The sequence below is a fragment of the Aaosphaeria arxii genome, assembly GCF_010015735.1.
Source record: "Aaosphaeria arxii CBS 175.79 unplaced genomic scaffold BU24scaffold_4, whole genome shotgun sequence".
Taxonomy (NCBI): domain Eukaryota; kingdom Fungi; phylum Ascomycota; class Dothideomycetes; order Pleosporales; genus Aaosphaeria; species Aaosphaeria arxii.
The window spans coordinates 684,047-701,606 of record NW_022983477.1 but is presented as its reverse complement, the minus strand read 5'-3'; the positions used below and the strand labels follow the sequence as shown (position 1 = coordinate 701,606).

The 17,560-nt window shown below is 50.3% G+C and overlaps 6 protein-coding genes across 6 annotated transcripts; 4 read left to right on the top strand and 2 right to left on the bottom strand.

Annotated features, from left to right (window-relative positions):
• Window positions 1-724: 724 nt before the first annotated feature.
• BU24DRAFT_178809 (sulfite reductase flavo protein alpha-component) lies at window positions 725-2,783 on the top strand. Its single transcript, XM_033521589.1, has 2 exons — window positions 725-2,462; window positions 2,511-2,783. Exons 1-2 carry the CDS (start codon window positions 813-815, stop codon window positions 2,745-2,747), a joined length of 1,887 nt encoding a protein of 628 aa, XP_033383789.1. The 5' UTR covers window positions 725-812; the 3' UTR covers window positions 2,748-2,783.
• Window positions 2,784-2,987: 204 nt separating this feature from the next.
• Window positions 2,988-4,138, top strand: BU24DRAFT_421754 (electron transfer flavo protein, beta subunit). The gene is given in 3 exon segments (XM_033527799.1): window positions 2,988-3,168; window positions 3,184-3,185; window positions 3,312-4,138. 3 exon segments carry the CDS (start codon window positions 3,122-3,124, stop codon window positions 4,034-4,036), a joined length of 774 nt encoding a protein of 257 aa, XP_033383788.1. The 5' UTR covers window positions 2,988-3,121; the 3' UTR covers window positions 4,037-4,138.
• Window positions 4,139-4,195: 57 nt separating this feature from the next.
• On the bottom strand, window positions 4,196-6,373 carry BU24DRAFT_491692 (ankyrin repeat and zinc finger domain-containing protein 1; the record flags this gene model as incomplete). The annotated part of the gene is made up of 2 exons (XM_033533826.1): window positions 6,165-6,373; window positions 4,196-6,111 (listed from the first exon to the last, which is right to left on the bottom strand). Exons 1-2 carry the CDS (start codon window positions 6,214-6,216, stop codon window positions 4,196-4,198), a joined length of 1,968 nt encoding a protein of 655 aa, XP_033383787.1. The 5' UTR covers window positions 6,217-6,373.
• Window positions 6,374-6,506: 133 nt separating this feature from the next.
• BU24DRAFT_491691 (uncharacterized protein) lies at window positions 6,507-7,671 on the top strand. The gene has a single exon (XM_033533825.1). It carries the CDS (start codon window positions 6,656-6,658, stop codon window positions 7,301-7,303), a length of 648 nt encoding a protein of 215 aa, XP_033383786.1. The 5' UTR covers window positions 6,507-6,655; the 3' UTR covers window positions 7,304-7,671.
• Window positions 7,672-8,786: 1,115 nt separating this feature from the next.
• BU24DRAFT_178786 (uncharacterized protein) lies at window positions 8,787-11,209 on the bottom strand. The gene is made up of 2 exons (XM_033521588.1): window positions 10,942-11,209; window positions 8,787-10,837 (listed from the first exon to the last, which is right to left on the bottom strand). Exons 1-2 carry the CDS (start codon window positions 10,978-10,980, stop codon window positions 8,978-8,980), a joined length of 1,899 nt encoding a protein of 632 aa, XP_033383785.1. The 5' UTR covers window positions 10,981-11,209; the 3' UTR covers window positions 8,787-8,977.
• A 4,706-nt stretch (window positions 11,210-15,915) lies between these two features.
• On the top strand, window positions 15,916-17,263 carry BU24DRAFT_480215 (uncharacterized protein). Its single transcript, XM_033533115.1, has one exon. The coding sequence runs from the start codon at window positions 16,024-16,026 to the stop codon at window positions 17,209-17,211; it is 1,188 nt and encodes a 395-aa protein (XP_033383784.1). The 5' UTR covers window positions 15,916-16,023; the 3' UTR covers window positions 17,212-17,263.
• Window positions 17,264-17,560: the final 297 nt, after the last annotated feature.

Below are 17,560 nucleotides of genomic sequence, written 5' to 3'. Positions count from 1 at the left end.
CACTCCTGCCTCACCGCCTTTGAGTCCACTTCCGCCTTCCGCCTTTGCCACTAAACTGCCGGACCACACAATAGAAGAATAGTTGACAAAACAAGACAAGGTGAAGGTGAAGGTGAAAAGATAACCTGATAACTTATCACCTGTCAATCCTGGATTTTTCTTTACTTTTCTTTACTGTACCCATGAGGTACACAGTACTATTGTACCACGGAACTATCCACTTCCACAGTTCCGCTACCACGGTCGTAGCCAATCCCAGTTCCCTTTGGTATTTATTGTATTCGCCATCACAATTACTCGTACCAATCAATCATCACTATTCAATGTCCCTCAATACTGGACGACTCACACAAAATACCTACGTGATTACATCTAAAGATCCTTCACTTTCACTTCATCTCTTTCTACTTCACCTCACTGCTCCGTACAATTCACTACTACACCGTCTCTCCACCGCCACGGCTAGGTATGACGATGCCGCTTCACTTTAGTTTAGCACGCCTTCTCCCGCCTCGCGCTAGACATTCTCGAACCTCCACCCATTCCAATCCTGACTTTTCGGGACGGACGTGTCCAGCCAGCCCAGCCCACGTACCGCACCGATCTTTTCCTGCTGCGGCAAGGAGTCACCGTTGAACTCCTACCATAGCTCTAGCCCTACTTGTACTTGTAATTATTTCCCCCCTTGTAAGGTTCTGAATCGCTTGCCCTGCCAGTCCGACTCATAGTCTCGTACCATTCATCCTCCCTATTCCTCCCCCCAAAGCTACCTCCCCCTGGAGTCGGGATCTGTCTCTGCACCAGCACGGACAATGGCAGCCGAGTCTCAGGGACGCAGAGCATTGATCCTCTACGGTTCCGAAACAGGAAACGCGCAAGATATCGCAGAAGAGCTTGGTAGAATTGCACAACGCCTGCATTTCGACACCCACGTCTCTGAGCTCAACGCCATTAATCTCCGTCAGCTCGTCCAATACTCGGTTGTCCTTATATCCATTTCAACCACTGGACAGGGAGAACTGCCCGCCAACGCCCAGACCCTCTGGAAGTCTTTGCGGAGCGCGCGTCTCCGGCCAGGATGCCTACAGCGGATGAGGTTTGCTTCTTTCGGCTTGGGCGACACCTCGTACCCTAAATTCAACTGGGCGCATCGCAAATTGTACAATCGTCTCGTACAGCTTGGGGCGCACCCAGTATGTGATCGTGGAGAGTCCGATGAGCAGCTGCCCGAGGGCGTAGATGCAACATTTCTACCGTGGACGACCAAGCTCCGCCAACGTCTTCTAGAAGAATACCCCCTTCCAGAAGGCCTCGAACCAATACCTGATGATGTTTTATTGGATCCTAAATGGCTCCTGGATCTCGCAAGAGAAACGGGTGAAACTACTAACGGGCACACAACTCAAATTCCGAGCTCGGACATACCCGCTCCAGAACGACCTTCAAATGATCTTCTTTCTATCAAGGGTGGATTATCAGCCAAAGTGCTCTCCAATGCCCGAGTCACAGCAGAGAAACATTGGCAAGATGTTCGCCATCTTACTCTCGAAGTCCCCGGATATCACCCCTATGTACCAGGAGATGTTCTCACAATTTACCCCAAGAATTTTCCTAATGATGTTGATGAGTTTTTGAAAGTAACGCACTGGGAGTCCATGGCAGACGTCCCTCTCAAATTTATACCAGGTCAACCCAATGTCTCGTCTTCGACACCATTACCAGTCCCACATATTTCTGCTGAATCTGACACCACCCTGCGAGTTCTACTGACCAACCACTTGGATATTATGTCAATCCCGCGGCGTTCCTTCTTTGCCCAATTGGCCCACTTCACCAATGACGAGTTCCAACGGGAACGGCTCCTTGAATTCATCAATCCGGAATACATTGACGAACTTTATGACTATACGACTAGACCGCGGCGTAGTATATTAGAGGTCCTGCAGGAATTTGAAACGGTCAAGATACCGTGGCAGCGCCTTTGCTCAATCATACCTGCTCTTCGCGGCAGACAGTTCAGCATTGCAAGTGCACAGTCCCCTACTGCAGAGAGCGAAGGGCGGACCCGTATCGAGTTGCTCATCGCTATCGTCAAGTATCGGACTGTCATCAAACGCATTCGACAGGGTGTCTGTACGCGCTATGTCGCATCGTTCGAGCCAGGACAAGAGATAGCTGTCACTCTCCACAAGGGAGGCCTAGGGGTGACGAAAGCAGAAACGGAGAAGCCTGTGGTCATGATCGGGCCAGGAACGGGTGTCGCTCCCATGCGGGCATTGACTTACCAGCGCAAGCACTGGCGCAGCGAGCAGGGAGGTGCCAGCGTTGATGAAAACACAAAAGACATCTTGTTCTTTGGCTGTCGAAATGCAGAGTCGGACTACTTTTTCAAAGACGAATGGAAGGAGCTAATAGACGGCGGTGCACCATTTGAAGTTTTGCCCGCCTTCTCTAGGGATCAGGTAAGTTTCCTATATTCCACTAAGCGACAAAGTTAACCATTCGACTAGCGACAAAAGGTGTATGTTCAAGATCTCATAAGGCGGGAGAGTGCCAAGGTTTTCGATGCATTGGCCAGGAAAGGCGGTATTGTCTATATTTGCGGTTCATCGGGAAAGATGCCCCAGGCAGTGCGAGAGGCTCTGATAGAAGGTTTTCAAAAACATGGTTCGCACACTCGGGAGGCTGCTGAAGCCTATTTAGAATCATTAGAGAAGAGCGGACGCTACAAGCAAGAGACATGGTAGACGTATAGCTCCTTCGATTTAGAAAAAGAGGATAGATAATTTTCGCATTGTCACTTCACATTCATTAACATAATCGCCTGAGGTCGATGCATGATGAATTACTTGCATCTGATAATTCCGATCCTCACACTAAATGCCCATGAAAGCCTTGGCGTTTCTCGGAAAACTCCAGGCCAGGCGGGGGAAACCGAAAAGGCAGGGAAGCATTCCCGTCCATTCATCGTACCCTCGGTTCGGTTCTGTCTGCGATCAAGCTCCGATCTTTTGTCCCACCTCTTCACTTCGACTTATACCAACGACCATTTCCACCACCACCACACCCACCCCAATAACCCGACAATTGTATCGCTGAGCAACACCTCCGTCTGCCCACAATGTCCGGATTGAGGATCCTGGTACCGATCAAGCGGGTCATTGACTATGCTGTACGTTCTCTTACTATGCCGCATCTACCCATACAACATCACCACCAGAAACCTCACTTCCCCTCCCTATACCTCTCTCTATAACCCCAAAGCCAGCTCAATCCCCCCAAATACCCCTCTGAAACCCCCTCCCACTAACCCCCGCAGGTCAAACCACGCGTCAACCGCGCCCAAACGGCTGTCGAAACCGCCAACGTCAAGCACAGCATGAACCCGTTCGACGAGCTCTCCATCGAAGAGGCGGTCCGGCTCCGCGAGCGCAAGGCCACCCCCGTCGAAGAAATCGTCGCCATCTCTGCCGGCCCCGCGAAAGCGCAGGACATCCTCCGCACGGCCATGGCCATGGGCGCGGACCGCAGCATTCACGTGCAGGTGGACGAGAAGGACGCATTGGAGCCGCTGGGCGTAGCCAAGTTGCTCAAGAAGGTGGTGGACGAGCAGAAGAGTAATCTGGTTATCTTGGGGAAGCAGAGTATCGATGACGATGCGGGGCAGACGGGCCAGATGCTTGCGGGGCTGTTGAATTGGCCACAGGCGACGCAGGCGAGTAAGGTGGAGGTGGAGGGGGAGAAGGTGACGGTGACTAGGGAGGTGGATGGCGGGGTGGAGACGTTGAGGACGAAGTTGCCGATGGTGATTACGACGGATTTGAGGTTGAATGAGCCGAGATATGCGAGTCTGCCTAATATCATGAAGGCGAAGAAGAAGCCGTTGGAGAAGAAGACGCTGAAGGATTATGGACTCGATGCCGCGCCTAGGTTAAAGACGGTCAAGGTTACGGATCCGCCGCAGCGACAGGGCGGTGTCAAGGTTGAGGATGTCGATGGCATGATTGGAAAGCTCAAGGAGTTGGGTGCGTTGTAAAGTATGAGAGTTGAAAATTTCGTAGCGTCTTTGTAAATAGGGAGACGTGCTGGGATAGACAAAGCAACATTGCATGAATTAGACGAGTGATGTACAGCCATGACTGGCGTTGTGTCTTTCACTGTGATTGAATTATATATTACTCCCCGAATCTAGCGTTCAGTTGCCCTGCATTCGCTTGAACCTTTCCTCAGCCGCACGAGCTCTCCTCTCCCTCTCCAATCGAGCTCTGGCTTCGGGAGTCAGGCCGCGTGCATCCTCTTCTCTCTTCTCAGCACCCGTCTTCTGCATAGCCGCTCCCAGCGTCTTCCCCTTCCCTATCCTCGACTCAAGTTTCCTCTCCTCCTCCGCCCTGCTCTCCTTCCTCAACCTTTCTGTCTCGGCTTTCCTCCTAGCAGACTCTGCATTGTCCTCGGCGGCCTTTGCTGCTTTCTCTTCTGCATCCCGCTTGTCGACTTCGGATTTCGAAAGCGGCGAGGGCACGCCGGCTTTCTCCCAGTCCCAGGCAGCTTCTCCGAGCTCGAACCGCGCCAGACGGAATGCATCCTCGGTGGCTCGGTCGCCGGCGGCCAGACTGTACGGTGTGTGGGCTGCGTCGCTCAAGACTGTTGGGTCGGCTTTGGCTTTGGTCAACAGGGCAGAGACGACGAGGGGCGATCTTGTGGAGCCAGCGAGATGCAGAGGGGTCGGTGCATGATGGTTCTCTGGGGAGAATCTGAAGGTGGGAGGAATGTCGTTAGTCTTTATGTAGTTTAACAGCGCGGGCACCTTTGATCGCCTGATGAGTGGGATTAGCTGTGAGGTGTGTAGCATGGCGACTTCCTCTTCTTTCGATGGCTTTTGTGGCTTTGGTTTGGCGGGTTTGGCAGCGGGTGCCTCGTTGGCTTGGGATTGGTCGAGTGCAGCCAGAGCGGCCTCATCTATCGTGCTCTGCTTGACCCGAGTCAACTCCACAAAAGCTCGCATCAGCTCCTTTTGAGTCGCGCGCCGAGTGTTGAAAGGGAAGCCCCGATTCCTGGGGTCGTTATTTCGTAGCACTTGGCCATCGTAAGGTCCGAATAGGGTACGTCGGTTTGTTACACCGCTGGCTCGGATGAAGACCAGATCTGCTGAATCGATCAATTCTTTCCAGCCCTGAAGCAGGTTGCGGACGTCGCTTGTCAGGGCAGCCTCATTGTATCGTCTGAGCGAGGAACCAGCGGAGTGTGCATTGCCCTTTGAGGCATCGTTTGCCGATTGCGAGCCTCCCTGTTTTCTTCTAGTCGTGTATCGATGGTATGTCTTATGTGCAATGACGGTTGCCGATCGCTCATCGATTCCATTCTTCTTTCCAGTCTTAGGAGCAAGCGCGACAATCATGGCGGCGAAGTGGCCACCTCCGATCATGCAAAGGAAGAAGTGCGGTCCGACATCAGTCTTCGGTAATGGTACGCCGCCGTCAGGGTTGAGTTTTGGGATCGATTTCGGCGAGAGCTGTTTCTTGCGTATTGTGTCGATGATGTGTGATTCCTCCTCTTGCTCTGCATCCGAGAATATTGCGCGATATACCCCCAACGATGTATTCTCTGGCAATAGCGGGGATGTGAACCAGAACAAAGGCGGCTTCCCAGCTCCACGCTGCTTCTTCTTCGACGCGAACTCATCGAACTCTGGATTTGATATCTTCGCTTGCTTCTTGAGGAGTGCGCTCAATGTGCTGTCCTTTGCTTTCCCGCCGTCCTCTTCATTTTCTTCAGTGTCGGATTCCGAGCTATCTGAGCCAGATATACTCTCGTCTAGATCGCCAACAAGCTTCTCGAATTCATCCTCGTTGACCGGCTTCGCGCCTTTCAGTTTGAGCTTCAAGTTATAGCCATGGAGGTCTGATCGAACATGATCTCGTTGCGCCGCAACCGACGGGAAGGTGAGACCGCACAGGTTACATGCGGTGGCTTTCGCGGGTCCATTTTCAGTGTCTGGTTTCTCGGAGGTCTCGCTTGCAGGTGTCGGTATTTGAGGAGGAGTGTCTGGAGTTATCTGTGCAGGTTGGTCTTTGAGGGTGAGAGTCGATAAGATCTCTTCGGGCAGGTCGAACACTGTCAGAGAAAAGGTTAGGCAGTGAACATGTGTGGAATACGAGGTTGCGCACCATAAAGCGGCCGTTGCAGCAATTGCTCGACTTTCCCGGTCTTTTGCGCCATGTGGAAAATGTGTAAAGTTGTACGGGATAGAGTGGAATGAGTGATCCTGAAATTTACTGTGGCTTGCTCGACATTTATAAGCTTGCGCAATGATTGAGGAGAAGGATTGTTATTCACCAGAAAATGACTGGAGTTTAAGGCTGTGTTTCCGTAGTGGGGGATGGAGTCATCCAAAGAAACAATCAACGTCACTGCAGCCCTTCCCTGAGTCAAGTTCCGCCCTAGATCTCATCGCTAAATTTAACGGTCCAAGTTACATCTGATTGGACTGGGACCCCCACCTGCAACTGCGTCTGCATCTGCACCACCTCCAGCGGTCGTTCGTTCTTGAATAATTAAACACGCCATAATTGTTACTGTTCAGTCGCTTTGTGTTGCATTCCCAAACAGCTAGTTCTCCTTTTATGTTTCCAGTTCTTGCATATATATAGTTGCGACCATGCCCAACGTCCTCGTCCTATCATTTGAGGGTTTCTCCTTCTCGGCCCGTCAACTCTACCAACAATTATTACCCAAACTCCTCTCACGGGCCTCACTGCACGAATCCACCACGATTCAAGATGCACTTAACTATATCAGCACGGGATGGCCAAATGTCATACTCATCACGGATTCTGCCATTACACGGGACGATCCAGAGAGTCGACGTTTGCTCGATGCGGTAGTGGAATGTACAAAGCACGGCTGCACGGCAATCACCATTGGTTTCTTTGCCTCTACAGTTCATTGGGAACGTCTCGATTCGATTATCAAGGATCACTTCCATCTGAGATGGCAAGTCACGGCCTTCGGGGACCATGAGGTTCAATTGTACACGACAGACGAAAATCTAGTCCGGACCTCGACCTTGGCCAGGTCGTTTCAGTCCAAAGCTTTGTTCCTTGGAAGGGTACCGAATTCGCAGTTGATATATTCGGCGGCTTCGACACCTGGGACTTCGATGGCTTATGCTGCAATCGGTCGTGTGGGGCTTGGGAAGTATTGCTATTTAGGGGATCAAAATTTCGGCGATGAGCCAGAGCGTTTGATCCTGGCAATGTGTCATCTGGACAGACCTGAAGATGCCATGACAGAAATGGATGATTGACGTTGAGTTTGACAATCCTTGGCATGTCTGTAGAGGACAAGTCAATGTATATTCACGCAAGGTTTAGCGAAGCAATCTCGAACAATATATCAAGTCTAGTGGTTCGGGCATGAGAACGAGTCGCTCTTAGACATAGACTTTTAACACATTCCCATTGATTTGAAAATTGAGTTGGACTTTAGACCTGATCAAATTCAACAATCAGTACATTCACCTTTGCCTTCTTCCTGCACCTTCTCTCTCTTCAACAGACTGGGTTTCGAAAGATGAGTTGACAGAATAGCTATTGGAAGTACTTGATAAACTCGCTATCAGATAGAATACATGGCGACAAGTCAGTTGTACAGTCGCCAATAGAAGGACTGCCCAGCAAAAGATAAGCTGTGAGAATCGCTATTAGGAGTTGCCAATAGATTCACTATCAGTTGTCAACGTCCTACACCAACCTTGTCACCCTTCTCTGCTGGACGCACCCCCTCGTTACGTTTGTTGTTGTAGATTTCAATACGTTTGCTCATGAACAATGCCAGGCTAACTAGCTTCGTGCTCTATAATCTCCCTTGACAAGGGGTCGCCAACAGCCGGACAACCTGGCGAAAAGATTCATTGACGGAGGGCGTATTCAACAAATAAAATAACTAATACAACGAGTACCTAGCGAAAGGAACACTCACTACAACTAAAAACGCACCTTTTCAAGTCGCATATAAAACAACCGCCCAGCAAAAAGAGACACAGTAGGACTCGTTAGTCGGCAAAGATTTTGACAGAAGAATTCGCCGACAGAAAGACCGCCCGCCGAACAAAGCAGGAAACTTGAGGACTCCAGGCAAAGGAGTAGCATTACTGTGTGTAAGTTGACGGTGTCTGATATTGCAACATCGCACCAGTGGCTGATTCTTTGCTTGATAGTCGCTTGTTGGCGAATCTATCTAATTGATGCTATGGTAATTGGCCGTTTGTTAGGTAATTACTACGCAGCGTCATGATGTTGAATAAACGTTGTTATCATATGCAGTGATAACTCTCTACACCAATCACTCAAACCGTGCATGCTAAACAACCATTGACGAAAGCTTTACATTCATATCTTTCGAAATTCAATCTCTATATCATTCAAACAGACATTGCATTAATCTATGCCTAACAACGTTCATTCTCATTCTAACTAGCCCTTCCGATACAAACGTTTCGTCTTCGTCTTCGCCTTCGCGGCTATTTTTTGTTTGGTTCCGGCGGCGAGAGAGACGGGGTGGAGTAGAGTACAAAAGGAGATGGTGGGTAAGGGACATATATGTGATGTGGTGTGGTGGTGAGGTAAGTATATCTTCTTTCGTTTTCGTTGGCAGGGGCGTAAGTGAGGATTGCGTGATTGTTCGTTTCGAAGAAAGGGGACTGACGCACGCTGATTGAGAAAAAAAGGGCGAGATGCAACGGAAATTTGGATATGGTGTGGTGGACGTGAAGGAAACGGCGAATGTGAGTTAAGACGCGTGGGGGAGGGAAGGAGGTAGGAAAGTTTGAACGTGGTGTGGACTGGCCAAGCCTTCAAAGCTCGGTGTGATAATGGTGATTAAGGGTGCCAGCGATCCAGTCGACAGGCCTGGAGAATTGTAAACAAAAGAAAAGGGTCTCATCTAAGTGACGGAAGGGAAACGATTAGAGAGAGAGAAATTAATAGCGCACTACGGGAGGAAGCGCGGCCTCGTCTTGGATCATGACACCATTCTTGACGCCATTCTTCTCGACTTGCTTCATCCAATTGTCCTTCTTCTCCTTCTTGGACATCCACCCGCCAAAGACTTTCTTCAGCGTGGATTTGTGTCGCTGGGGCTGCTGTTGAGGGCTTGGGCCTAGTTGGACTTGGTTTGGATACACAATGTGGTCGAGGCTGCGCGGGCTCATTATGTCGGCGCTGATCTTGCGCGAGAAGTTTACGGGTGCTTCCAGGCGGGACTGATCACTGCTCATCTTGATGCTGGGAGACCGTGAGTGACGCTCTACGCTTTGTTTGTGGGCGCCGCTCAGGGCGACAAGCTGTTCGGTGGATTTCATAGCCGACATCATATCGTCAAAGTCCATGGAGCTGTCACCGCGAGTTGGATGCGTCCGTTCCTTGGCCTTCTGATTCTTGCGTGGCGGGACAGGGCCCACCTGCGGGATGGACTGGGAATATGAGGCATTGGCATAGCGAAGCGCCAGTGTGTCAGACCCACTTCTTCGATGATGCTTCCGCACTGCCGCAGCATAGTCTTGCTGTTGCTGCTGCTCGGAAGATCGCATCACTGTCGCAATATGTGCACTCTGGATCTGTGACTTCCTCTCTTCTCTTGCCTTGGGTTGCCCCTCGTCCTTCCACGAATCCAGGCTTGGAAGTGGGGGCAGTTCGCGGTTCAGATTGATAGACGGTTTGGCCTCTTGTTCTTGATTCTCGACGCGGCCCTTGGACGAATTCGGCCTACTACTACTTCGTGAGCTCGACTTGCGCTGAAGGCCCCAACTCCGCCAGCCATGCGACGAGGCAGTCCGTCTCAGATCCTTGGGAGGAGCGGTCTGGTTGTTTGAAGAGCTCAAGGTTTCATGGGATTGGGCTCTGCTTAGGGCTGCAGATCCAGGAAAGATGTAGTCTTTGATGCCAGTTCGTATGCTCTTCGAACGGCTGGGGGTCTGAGGTTCTTTCTCTACTTTCGGTGGGGCGGGTTGGTCTCGGTTCTTCTTCTCCAGCTGTTGGCGCATCCATTCGGTAGCTTGCGCATCCGCCCTCGCAGCACCGTCAAACTGGTGAGACTCCCTCTTTGAGTTTCTCCCAGTCGTCAACGCCGCCGAGGTAGGCGCTGTTGATGAATTGTTCACATGGGTATCCGTCGAGGCGGTCAGCGGGGTTCCCACACTCTTACCATCGTCCGAGTCCACGTCGACCCGCGTCACTGCTGGCCGCACGTGTTCGACAGGTGGGGACTTGATATGCTTCCCCTTCTCTACCGGCGCAGACTGATCAGCCCTTCGTCGACCAGTATTCGCCCGTGGGGGTGGCTTCTCCCAATTGTCATCCCTGAACAAAATATCTGCCCGGTTGAGTCGAGATTTGGATTGCTTTTTCGCCACGGCAGAACTCGCATGTTGCTGCGGAGCGCCCGTAGGCTGTCGAACCCTCACGTCGGTTGCACCGGATCGCTGGTCCCCATGTTCTCTCCGGTCCCGGTGATCCTGTTGATCTCGCTGATCGCGGAGGTCATTGCGTTCTTTCCGGCGGTTCGGACATTGGAAGTCGAGCTTCGGGTCGGCGTCCTCCAGTCCATGATCGGAAGGTTTGAAGTGCTGTAGAATCAGCGCGCACGCAGCGCGAAGTTCCTGTTCGGTTCTGGGGTCGATGCGCTGGCGGCTTATAAAGGGGGAATCGAGGGGAGAGGCATATTCAAGGGAATGATGACGGTGATGAGAATGAAACTGTGATTGGACCGAACGGGATGCGGATTGGGAGGGAACTGGCTCCGGGGAAGCCTTGCTGTGGAGATCGCTCTTGGAGGGGACCTTCTAAAGATAACAGTGAGTAAAAGCGATTGTGATTAGGCGCCAGAGCAATTGTCTGGATATATGACGCCAGGAATAGATATGATAGAAGGTAAAATGGTACGTACAACAGGTGCAATGTTGAAGGAGAACTTCCGTTTGATCATGTTGGCGTAGAGTGAGTGTGAATGTCGAGGGGGAAGTGGTCGTGTGCGGGCGGGTTGCTGCGTGTTGTAGTGACCCGAACAACGCGAACAACGATGGCTGGGTTAAGGTGACACGACAGAACTAACGGAGCTCCGTCGCAGCAAGGAAACAAGATAATGAACAAGCGGGGTTGACGATGGACGGATGGGTGCCGCGAATTAGTTCATGACTGGGCACAGCAGCGATTGCTATGCCACGAGGTTGAGGCGGTTAGGAAGCAGAGTACTGATGTTACGGTGGTAGATATGGATTACGGTGGGTGGTGATGTATTGATGTAGTATGGTGCTGTTGCGTATTCCGTGGATTGAGGCGATTCGCGAGGATTCCGAGGGTGCTTGTGTATGGACGGAGTATGTATGTATGTTTGCGTGTTTGTAGATGAGGATGTAGCTGTGGTGTGGATGTGGGTGTTGATGTTTAGTGCGGAGTATCTAACCTAGCGTCCCCTCTGTCCGATATGTGCAGAAGAACTACAGTGAAGGTTCCGGTCAAGGCGAGGAAGGAGCAGGAGGAAATGGGTTTGGATAACCGCGATGGCAGATAATGGTAGTCAATGGTATGGTAACGACAACGGCGCGCGTGTGCGACAGTGACAGGGCGCCTTGGGTAGAAGTATGTATGAGGGAGCAGAGCAGTGTGTACCTCGTACGGAGGATTACAGAGGATGTATTGGAATTATTGGATGCATCTATTGAATGTATTGGATGGATGATCCATGTTGCACCCATGCTGTTACCTGCATATGCGATTCTCTGCTAACGGACGGACAGGCGACCAACTGAGAATGGAGAGAGACTCGAAGAGGGTCAAAGGACTCGACTACGAGACCATGAGACTACGAGACATGCGCGCAAAGGAGCCGAATCAGCCGGGGGAGGCGTTTCAGAAGAAGCAGCTAAAGGAATCCAAGCCATACAGTCGATTTTACAATACATAATCAAGGTAGTACGGAGTAGTAACTCATCCAAAACAATACCAGGTAATGAATATAGGAGGACGTGACAGGGAAACCCCTTCTAGACGAACCCCAGCTCAGACCCACAGGGCCGCAAGGAACAACAGTGGAAGCAGGTCTCGACCTTCGACTGAGCGAAAGCGCTTGATGGCTTGGTCTAATATTTATTAGATACTCATAGTAAGAGACGATACCAAAAAATTGGAATATTGGATGTGATCATTATGGGCATACGATTTTGGCTATTCTTTGCTACACTTAATAAATGACTCCTGGTATAGGGAGTACTAATGGAAAGCGTGCTGGAAGAAAGACACTCGACGGAGTATTCCGTCCTGTGTACGGAGTACATGAACTCATGGAGCATTCCGTACTCGCTGTGAGTGTGATTGCTATCTATATCGTCACCTACCTTACCGTATCCAGTGTTCGGTATTGTAAAGATTGATGTGTTTCGTCATTTGATCGTTAGCTGCCTGGATGTCTCTTGTAGGCTCGTACCGTGAGTCTGTTTCCGTGTCGGTGTGTCTTGAACTCTTTTCTTACAGACGCAGCCACCCAGCGCCACTGCAACACCACAACCTGCCCACCCCGACCAATCAGAGGACCCATCCAACCAACTGTAGACCTTCAAATCTCGACCATTCATCCAATAAGTATCGCCTCCTGCACAGGTCCTCTCGCAGACCTACCGTCCTCAGCTTTGGCCCACCATGCTACACGATCTCTGCCGTGCTCACCTACCCAACTCATAGTCTGATCGGCGCTGTCAGAAACCAAATTACGAGACCCATTACCGAACCAGGCGGGTCCAGCACTAACAGAATCGATAATGCATAACAATACAATGAGTCGCGTTCTGAACATGTACCTAAGGTGTCCATCTCCGAGCAGGTAATTAACACAATAATAGCTTCCCCATCCGTTCCCATCGCACGAGAAGGTGTTCTGCGCCGACTTGGCCTGTTCCGAGTGGTTGTCTCTGTCTTGGCCCGGCCCGTCTTTGAAACATCTTCGCTTCGAGCACTCCTACAGTTCTACATACTGTGTATCGTCCTACAGTAGTAGGACTGGGAGTACACAGACAGTACCAATGTACCACCACATCATCACATCACATCACTACAACTGCAAACAAGCCTTCCACCCGTTGCCTTCAACACCACACCACTCTCATTCACCATTACTGTGTAGTTACTCATGTTTCAACCACTGTTGGACCATCATTATCATCACCACCCACACAAAGGAACCACTCCTACTACTACGGAGTACTTCTTCTCTCACCGCATCCTCGGGTCGTATTGTGATTCCTGATTTCTCCATCCCTGGTCTCGTTGATTCATGCAGTCGCCGGAACTAATCCCTTCGAAACATAACTGCGGAACTTTCCCTCTCAACACTGAACAGGGTCCACGATGGATCCAATCATCAATGACGAAGAAAAAGCAATTCCTACGTATTAACCTCTTCTTGACTCTGCTTAGTAGATACTCAGGTCCTACACAGTACATGATCATCGCTCTTCCTGTTAAAAGCGTCCAAACTGCATCCGTGTGACCCCATCGTCACCGTTGTAGTGTTTCATCTGTCATGCGCTTAGCTGCAATGGCCTGCAAACGACACCACCAGCGTCTCTCCTGCTTTCCCATTCACCACTCGCATGCTCCTACGCCACTTCGCTACAGACGTTACGGCGTGCTAGCGGTAAAACTATCATGACCCATTCTCATCGAACTTACAACTTCCATGTCCACCGATCAGCAACAATGACAGCCGTCGTTGGCTCGCCATTTGGGTAAATTCAAGAAATTCCCGGGTCCACGGTCCCCCAACGTCTCAGCAATCGCGGCTCGCTAGATGCCATTTGACGCCCCTAGTCTATCTCACGCATAACCTTCAAGCCACACCAACAACTTGTCTGCTCTCTTGTTTATCTGCGAATATCTATCTATCCATCTACCTACCTATGGTTCCGTTCATATATCTCCGACGCACCCATCAGACGGTGTATCACCGTGAGACATAAGCACCACTACATACATACGGTACTCACTCAACACGACAGCACGCGCGCCCTCCCAAACCTCCGCACCCAATCCAAACTCATGCCCCGAGATCGCCAGTAGCCAATCGGGCATGCATATGCACAGCGAGATGAGAGCAAGCAATCATTGACGATCTCCTCGCCCTTCGCGTAGTCCAACACATTCCAAGAATATCCCATAACCTAATTGCTCGTATCTATCCATCGCATCTCGTAACGATCACCAAATACGACGCCCTTTGTTCTCCATACATGTACACATAGATGTAGATTCGGCAAAAGTAGCCATGCGTAGCCAGAAAACAACCCTCCAAATCCCCGTAACCGTTCGTCAGCGCCCGGACCCCCAACAAACACCTCGTAGATCCCGACGTTAGTTACCAAATATGCCATTGCCGTCCTCCCGTCGAGTAAATGCCAGACGATGACGAGCACTCCTCTTGCCTGATTCGGCAGGATGGGTGTTTGTCCGTCCGTACCGCTGATTAGCTCGAGTGTACAGTGTAAGCTTTATTTAGTGTTTGTTGTAAAGCATACTAGATTAGGCTACGAATCAGATCTTTGTTCGGAGATCGGGTTGTTTCGAGTTGATTGAGAGAGGGATTCGGCTACAAGGCTGAGTCCCGAAGCGTGATGATTGACGGGATGGTAAGAGAGTATGGTGTGAATTGCGTGACTAGCGGACTACATGAGGATCTACCTTTGTGATGTTTGGAATCGAAAGTAATTTGGCCTTGTCGTATGTTCCTTCAAATAGAGGAGAGCTCATGGGATACAATGCTGAGATTCTTTCACTGATTTGATGAGAAATGGTTGGTCCAAACTGAAGCTTGATGGCCTATCTGGTCCGCCAGTAGGCATTAAACTACTCTCAGCCACGAAATATGAGGGTAACGGCATCCACACTTTGTTGGCACCTCGTAAGAATGCTGAAGTCTGACTCTAAGGAATGATCTACCCATCGACCATGGTGATGTGATAGTTCAGTTCACTGTAATGTTCAAATCCTTCATCGAATTTGATATGAAGCCACAACAATTTTGGTTCTTGCGACGACGGGATCTTCATTTCGGCGTCACTGGTAGATACTTAGGTATCTATCGCTGTTACCCATTTTCAATTGATGATCTGTGTTCGTTGCGTGCCTTCTTAAACCTTCGATGTACATTGATATTGGCACGTGATAGCGCGACACCGCGATATTGACTACAGCGATTTCCCTACTTATAGCAACAGAACTTCCTCACATCTACAAAGCTCTCCAGCACAGTCAAGACATTGGTATTCATATACCAGATGGACTGCTTTGCTTTGACAGCACAATCGTTATCTTTACATATGTTGCTTTCCCCTCAGTCCAGGCCTTCTCTGTCACTGTTCCACCCTGAGTGTCCATACATTATCGCAGATCCAACGAATCAAGGCAACGACGATGTTTTCAGCTAACACCCATCCAGTTCCTGAAATAAATATTCGTACACGGTCGTGGCTGAACATTGTACCATCCTGGACGAGTCTCGGAAATTCAAACCTGCGGATCGTTAGCAAGCAAACTTATCGTGGGCACTGGACAACTACAAACTTGAGACTGTCGCTGGTTGAACCTCTTATTGTGGACTCGAAAATCCCGCGAAATTTTGGTCGTTCTCAGTAGTGAAAGCTTAACTTGTACGTGTCTGTACGAGTCTCCGATGGTCCTTTCGCACAGTGATTCACCGCCAGTGCCCGTGGTACCAAACAACTTCTCTCGTATCCAGGCCAACCGTAACATATGTCAAGAATCACTGCCTAGTGAAGCGTCCCAGCCTTCACTATGTTTCCACCTATAGTACATATGACCTACAGCTAAAGCAGAGGAGCAGGGTGCTCGACCATTGTCCCCACAGCGCGCAGAAATATTGGATACTTCGAAAGCTCATATTCATCATTCTTGATCCACACTCGTCACTACCACCCCCAACACTCATTCAACCTGGAAACACTGGTAGTGCATAGTCTCCATGATGTGCAAGGTCGACACTCTACGTTTCAGATGTTCACATCGTGCGATAATCAAAAAGTCCGAATGCGGTGGAGTCCACAGATTAGTCTATGATGATGGAACCCCAAGCCTCACTCCAGCCTGCATTCCGGATACCAGCTGGATTATCTCCATGGAGAGTAACTGCATGCTATGCCAGGCTGCGGAAAAGAACAAAGAGTACGACAGACAGTTGAATCTGGCCGTAGGGTTCACCCAATTTGTGGCACAGCGCCGAGACCCGGTCCTAAATAGGGCTGTCTGGGTGTTGTATGATGAACTTCGAGATTCAATCAACAAAAAGAAATACGCTATTGGCCGCATCCAAGCATGCTGCTGTGGCAAAGTCTTTATCCAGAAGACTACAATCCAGGGAAAACGTAGCAGCACACGGAGGACCTCCCTGCTGCGCGAGGAAGTCACACATCCAGATCACGGGTCCGTCGTTGAAGATGAATCAGAGGGCGAGACCACTGCGTCTGATGATGACTCTATCGACAAGCTGACATTGATACCCACCGTAGCCGTCCAGCACATCGGTGAAAACGCTCCCGAGCAAATGGACGAAACTCCAGTAGAGAACGCGATGGACCAGGACACAGGTGTCGATACTATATCGCAATTCACGCCGATCAACACGCCAGCAAACGTCCAACCCAGCCAGGAAGACCACGAGCCGATGATCGAAAACCACGAGCCAATGGATGAAGACGCTGAACCAATGATCGAATACGACATACCAATGCTCGAAGATGACGAGGATCTCTCGCCTCCCTTAGACGGTTCTCCAGAGCAACATCACGAAGGCAACAATCCGCCCACCACACAGTCCGAGGAAACTGCCCACAGTGCTGCCAACCCTGAAGCCAACGTCACTCCCACAGCACCGCACGAACCCCCAGAGCCCTCATCGAGCATGTCAACCTCGACCGTCTCCGAAGAATCCGTCGGCATCGATCCCAACAATCTAGAACAACAAATACGCATCAAGGTCATGACGGGAATGTTCTGGGATACTGTAAATGGCAAGATACCATTACCACTTCCACCAAGGGGTAGATCTGCATACACTACCCCTGCGTTTGCTGCACAAGCACAAGCAGGAAGTTCCTCGTCTGCTTCTCAACGGGTCGCTGGGGGGACGGAGAGTATGGATACGTCTGGGTAACTGTCTGTCTGTCTGTCTGTCTGTTCGTTTTGTATCGAGAGTGAAATAGAGGGCACTGTGGACGTTCAATCGTTTGTTCGTTCGTTCACATGAGCATAAAAATGAAGAATAAACGTGAAATTAATGGCAAAGCCTTATCAATACCAAATCAAGTCATCGTGGTCATCATATCGTATTGTCACTGTCATTCCTTGATACTTGTGCTTTGCTATGATTTCTCTTTTTCCCTTCTAGTAGGTCTCGAGTCTAACAAATGCCAACCGAAACCGTGCTTCCCAATTGGCCATCCTCTCTTCCATCATCATCATCATCGCCACCACCACTACCACTAGAGCAGGAGAGAAAGATA